At 27.7% G+C, this 6,984-nt stretch overlaps 1 protein-coding gene across 1 annotated transcript; it reads left to right on the forward strand.

The window, feature by feature from the left end:
* Positions 1 to 332: 332 nt before the first annotated feature.
* LOC149057717 (uncharacterized) lies at positions 333 to 6,500 on the forward strand. Its single transcript, XM_089223479.1, has 4 exons — positions 333 to 465; positions 4,530 to 4,714; positions 4,985 to 5,087; positions 5,684 to 6,500. The coding sequence occupies exons 1-4, from the start codon at positions 333 to 335 to the stop codon at positions 6,022 to 6,024; spliced, it is 762 nt and encodes a 253-aa protein (XP_089079605.1). The 3' UTR covers positions 6,025 to 6,500.
* Positions 6,501 to 6,984: the final 484 nt, after the last annotated feature.

Consider the following 6,984-nt stretch of genomic DNA (forward strand, 5'->3'; position numbering starts at 1 on the left):
TGCTATATTTTATGTATTTTATAAGTTAATAATATTATACAGTAAAGATTTGATATTTTGTGTACAGAATCAATAGAGGTACATTTTTTACCTAATCAATAATATATTATAAATTTATATAACTAAGATATTCGTCAACAAATAAAATAAATTAACTTTAATCACTTTTGTACTAGGTATTCAAAAATTAATCTTAGTAGAGTAAGAAATATATATTATCTATTATATATATATATAAAAAAAAAACAGAAATAATTAGATTTAAAAAAAGTGAAATAATTACGATAGGGTTCAAACTTCAAATCTACAGACACCGCTGAAGATAACAAAAAATGTCACGTACTCCGGAAATTCCAATAACGATCATGCAACAATTACAAAACGTTAGATTCGTAGTTTTCAAATTCAAAGACTCTGTTAACATAATAAGAGAAGCTATGAGAGAAGCTCATATGCCGATGACAAGTAATAGTGTGATCAAACGAAATGTGATTTTTTATTTAAGGAGATTAAAGAACAAGAATAGGATACTATTATAAATCATAAAATCTACAAACAATCAAAACTGGATGAAGTGTACCTACATTACAATGCAAATTATGTATTTAGATATAATAATATTGCTAACAATTATTAAATTATACAAAAAAAACTTGTCAATTATTATTTTTCTTATTATTACATTTTTTTTTTTTTTTATATATAACGATGAATAGTTGTATTATATAGAAATCCTATATAGTATGCATTTCTCTAAAATATAAGACCATTTAATTTCCTAATATACCTACAGCCAATATTTAGGTCCCGAAATTTAATCACCGGTAGCTGTTATAAAAGATAATAATATTATGTATGAAAGTTAATTACAAAAATAATAATTACAGTATAAGACATGTAATACAACTATCTTATGATTCAAAATTGTATTATTTATATCTAAATGTATATTCTGCCAAGGTACAAAAAAAAAATATATAAAACATAAAAAAAAAATGAATGTGTGAAATGTGATATAGCTAGACAGCGTGCTGTGTGTGTTGTGTAGTATTAGATAATTTTACAGATTTATTCTGAGTAAACTTATAACGTAGGTATAGAACACGATTAAATATATACATACGTGTGTAGATACAGTCATTTTTTATAAATAGTTAAAACTTTATTTGAATAACAAATAACGCATTATGCACAATATTTTGTCAGGTTCACCGGCGGGCTTATTTTCATATCTACACAATTAACTCAACACGATTTAGACCGATTTTTCAAGATGAAATCACTGCGAATTACAACAGAAAATAATTATTAAACTTTTGAACACACCTACATATTGCTCTACATATGAGCCGTGGATGCTGTTCGAGGCTAAAATAATATTATGTTTAACGGATCTTTATTAGAGTTCTTTGGTTTATGTTCAATCGCTAATAATACATATCACCGATGAGACGGTGTAAAATTATTTCAACTGATTTACTTATAAAAATAGCTTCCAATCTTAATGACACAAAACCCAACTTTGACATTTTTATCGTGAAAGACGATTTTACATATAATATATTATTAGGCTTCAACCTATATTTTATTTATTTATTTAAATGAATTATATTATCTACTTAGTAGTTTAGGTTCAACAAACATGAATTTTAATTTGAATAACCTGTTGGAAATTAAACGAGAATGTATTCGTAGAAATAATCTTAATCGTATTTACATTTTAGCTAATTATTTCTATAATTGTTGTTGTTATTACTATAATTTGTCTTTTTATTATTACAATCGTTGTTACTATAATTATTATCGTAATAGTTATTATTATTATGATTATTATTATTATCAATACTATCAAAATTATCGCTACTTTAGTTGGTATTATTATTATTATTACTCATTAATATCGTTGTAATCACTATCATTGCTATTTTAATATTAACAAATATTTAATTTAACATATTATTCATATAATTTTCAACATTATGCTAGAAATATTGTTGAACATTTTATTTTTTGCATTTCATTGTATTATGTTACTTACATTATTATATTGTTTTATATTCGTATTGCTATCATATATTATACTATATTATTATTCTTACTTATTATCATAATGATACTCGTGTGTAATTATTGTACGTAGAGATGTAGAATACTTTTATTTATAATAAACATTAAACACATTCATCTAAACGTTGTCATTCTTATTTTTAATTATTTTTTTATTCGCATCTTGTATTCTAATACCTTGGGCTTTATACTTAATAATAATGTTAGAAATATAAAATGTATAGATTATATAATTATATAATTTATTAACGTTATTCAATAGCGTAGATAATTTTTGTGGGTTATACTGTTTGTTGAATGACCATAACACTAACTCTATATTTAGGTATATGGGTTAGAAGATTCATCTATGTAAACTTAATGGGCCATTATACAATAATTAATAAACGTTGTATTTTGTTTACAATCGAAGAAAAAATAGGTAACTGGTATTTTAAAGTCTCATAAAAGATTGGTATTAAATATTATAACTTTTATACATTTTTCCTCACTTCTACGTAATTCGGTAACTTTTAATATTTCAAATCATACTACCATAACAATAAGGGAAAACTATAAAATCTGAATGCTCAAAGACTAATATCTCTATAAAATATATAATAATAATTAAAGTATTATAGTATTATATACCTATTATATAATATAGGTAGATATAAAATCATTTAATTTTACATTAATCAGTAAATGCAATTGATGTAATTTTTATTTTTAAAGTGGCTAATTTTTAAATTTAAAAACCTACGAATAGCTTGAATGTGAAAAACTAAATTTGCAAATTGGAAATGTTTTTTTTTCATCAGTTGTCTATTAGTAGCTGTATCGGATGTTCCGTGTTTCACCTACTACAGTCCTTGATACAAAATTTACCTACATACAACTTTAATTTATTCAATACATTTACTTATAATCTCTAAACGTATTCTCTCTAAGAATGTAACAATAAAATAACCACATGTGACATGTACCTAATTAGAAAAATGATTATAGTGCTTTGATTTAAATAGGTTTAATGGATAAATAGATAATTATAGTCAAATTATTTTCTATGGAATAATTAATCCTAATAAGTTTCCAACCAAATTAATTTCTAAAATATGTTATATTTGAGATAATGATTGTTTCAACATTTAATTGAATATGTCTCATTTATTTTAAGTGGATTAGGCAGGTCTGGACTCGTCAAATATAATTTTATTTTTTAACTGCCAATGGCATCTTTATTTAAAGGACCGAAAATCTTTATAAATACGTCAAATAAAAGCACATAAATTGTTTATTGTGGTAAATAGTACATACTTTGAAAATCTGTGAATGAAAAATTATAAACCTCAACAAATCTTTCTCAGCACCTAACCGATGAAAACGGAACTCATGTTAAAATAGATACCTACATACATGTGAGAAATGCCTTCGAGATTCGAAAATACAAAACAATCGCATTATACACTGCGAGTTTATTCGTGGTTCTTGATTTTTATAATAAAATGGAACAACATTAAAAATATAAAAATTTGAAAATAATTTAAATAGTTACACAACTAATTTCAAAAGAAATCTCTAAGAATAAGTCATGCTTATTTTAAACTTAATTAATGTTCCACTTGGAAAAAGAATTAAAGCTTTTTTCTCAGGTTTACACACTGAAGTACCTACCATTGTAGAAGACGTCCGACGAAACACACCAATACTGATACGAATTGTGGCTGTTCTGTCTGTGATGATCCAAGTGTTGTGGTGTACATAAATATTTGATCGTTGAACGATAAATATCTAGCAGTATGCCCATATTCAGCAAAGTCCGTTTAGAAGTAAATGAGCGGTTTTATTTTAAGAGGACGATATGTCCGCGTAAATTGTCTCCATCTTACAAACGTACAACATTGCAAATTTTTGGTCAGCAGATCAGCAGAATCTATTTTAGATCATAAATATTGCAATGTATTAGTGTGAATTAATCTAAGTCAATATATTGTAAAGAAAACTATAAGTAGGAATAGCTATATATCATCAAATTTAGAGGTAAGATTATTATCAGGTATGCCGTATGCTTATATCGAAATTTAAATTTTGAACTAATTTATGTACATTTTAAAATTTATCATTAAAAACCTGATATGGCCTAGATGATGTTCTTATTTTGGTCTTTTAATTTGATAATCCGTCCAATTCACTATAATAACAATTAAACTAACACCACATTATAGGTAATAGTTTAAAAGCATATGTATAGCATTGACTTTCAGTTATTAGTAAATCATTAAATAATTAATGATCCATTTTTATTGGAAAGAAAAACTTTTTTCCTGGGTGTACACATACTAAATTTTTCTGAACGCAATTTTGCTAGGTATTTTGTAGTTTCGTAAGATATGAGACAAAACATGCGGGCGTATCATCCTCAGTCAGTCAGGCGTGTAGCTGACTAATAACAACGATATTATTAGTTGAATATAATTTAATAGGTATAGGTAATGACTTAGTTTTATTACAGGATAATATCGCCGATGGCAGACATTACATTCAAATAAGACCACAGGATCCATGTTCATTAGCGACAAATAACGATACAGAACAAATTGAACCAATGGACTTGTCTTGTGTGAAAGTTGGGAGTTCAAACGTGGTAAAAAAAACTCGTTATGATGAGGTACAGACCTATTTGATAATATAATATCAGTATTCGTAAATGCATTTATTATATTTATCACTCTAATTATAGCACGATAGCATAACAAACAGATTTTTGAAAATAATATGTAATACAATTACAATTTTTTTTTTGATTCACTCGTATAAAATCGTTATTGAAAAACTTATAATATTATTAAGTAAAAAAACAACATCATCGCTAACTGCTGACCATTTCCATAATAAAAATATGGTAAACGTTTAATCACGAATGTTTGTAATATTTCAGGTTAAACATCACAATTACTTGGAGCCCTGCTACTCCGACTTACCATTTCCGTTGCCGCCAAATATAAACGAAGCAACGTTAATGATACTAAAGAGTGTATACGGTATTTATATGTTTTTTAATTCAATATTATACGTAGATTTTAAACTCATCAATCCAACGTAGATAAGGCCAACAGTAACAAATATACTATCTATATGTTTACCTATTTTCTATTTTATGTATTTCTATAAATGTCTGTTTTTCTATTATATTTATATGATATATATTATATTCTCGCATTATATTATGCATTATTCTAAATTCACTGCTTCTGTAAAAGCTGATCGCTTTATCACACTAAACAGTAATCTGCTGCAGTATTCGGTCAATCTATAATGTTTTTGTAAACATTTTTATTTTTGGACATAATCACTAACCTGTAAAGTCACAACCATTACATTTTTGAAAACTTTTATTTTAAAACACTGCCTCGCTCTTTTAAACTTTAAATATGATTCCAAATTACCTGGTTAATAGTCTTGTATTTATAAACTATACCGGTTAGAGAGGTCCATAATTATTATAAGAATAATAATATAATGCATATCGAAGTCCTCGGTAAAAACAAAAAAAAAAAAATAAATAACGTAGTTATATTTTATGGTACCCATAGCCTAAATGTATACATTTTATTAACACTAGAATCGCGTTTCACAGATATCAAATACCATCGGAAGCCCAACTGCGACCAGATATTCCACGAGGACCCGGCCAACCCCAAACTGTACGTGTGCAAGGTGTGCGCCAAGCACGTGCGTAGCAAATGGCACCACTTCCAGACTCACTACTCGCGGGACCACAAGTGCTCGGACTGCGACGCCGTGTACAGCCGCATCGACACGCTGAGAACGCACGCCAAAAAACGTCACCAGACCATTATACCGCGGTACTATTATGGTATCCCGGCCAACGTGTGGCACCGCGTAGTCGTCCAGGTCACGGATCCGCTGGCCAAGCCGGCCAGACCAAGGCCTTGCGCACCGGCCGCGCGTATGTAAATATTATACTTTTATGTTAAATCGCTCGGGAACCGCGGCCACACTGACTCGACGAATTGTGACGCAATAAGGGTGCCGGAGCCAGACGACCACAAAGCCGTCCCCCGTGCACTCGCGCTTATACGTAGGTATCTTACATTTTCGCTATCGTTGATGTACCGAAAACAACATTTTATCGCTAACAATAATATTGATTTTTTTGATTTTTCAATTCGTCAGTCCGTTCCCGAATATTATTAACGACCGCTTTACATGTACATATTATATAAGATATTATTTGTATAAATAAACTCGTGTATTGGGTAATAGCATATATTATGCTCATCGCCGCGAACGCTTCCCGCTATCTTAAGATATACAGGGTGTAACTGAAAGGCCTGACAAAAAAAAAAAAATTAAAAATTACGCTAATTAAACGTATGACAAAAAACTGTTAATATTACGTATATGATGAGTAAATAATTCAAGAAATATACACGTCAGCAAATTTTCAAAAATCATATTTTTTTTAAAGTTATTACTATAGGGCTAGGAAAATGAAGCACTAAAAACCTACAGTAAAGGAATTAATAATTTTTATATGTTCTCACCAATTAATTCTTAGAACAACTAAGTACAATTTATAAATATTGAAAAAAATAAATTATAAACTGTTTTATTATATTTTAGGTACCTGTCATCACAAAATCTAAGAATCTATATTCAGAAATATTTTCCGATAAGGCGATAATATTTCACTATGAATTCACAAAATATATATAATTATACGATTAAAATAAATGAAAAAATAATAATTTAGATAAATATATACGTAAATGTTAAATATGCGTATAATTAACAAAAACCAATATTAAAAAGCTAATAAACTGACAAAAAAGTACCAATAAAGCATTTATTTACGAATATCACAAGAAAAAGCAAAATAAGCAAAAACAAAATTGCATATTTGAACTCTGTGAT

Source organism: Diuraphis noxia, unplaced genomic scaffold (assembly GCF_037042655.1).
Source record: "Diuraphis noxia isolate RWA-SAM2 unplaced genomic scaffold, SU_Dnox_SAM2 contig0003, whole genome shotgun sequence".
Taxonomy (NCBI): Eukaryota; Metazoa; Arthropoda; class Insecta; order Hemiptera; family Aphididae; genus Diuraphis; species Diuraphis noxia.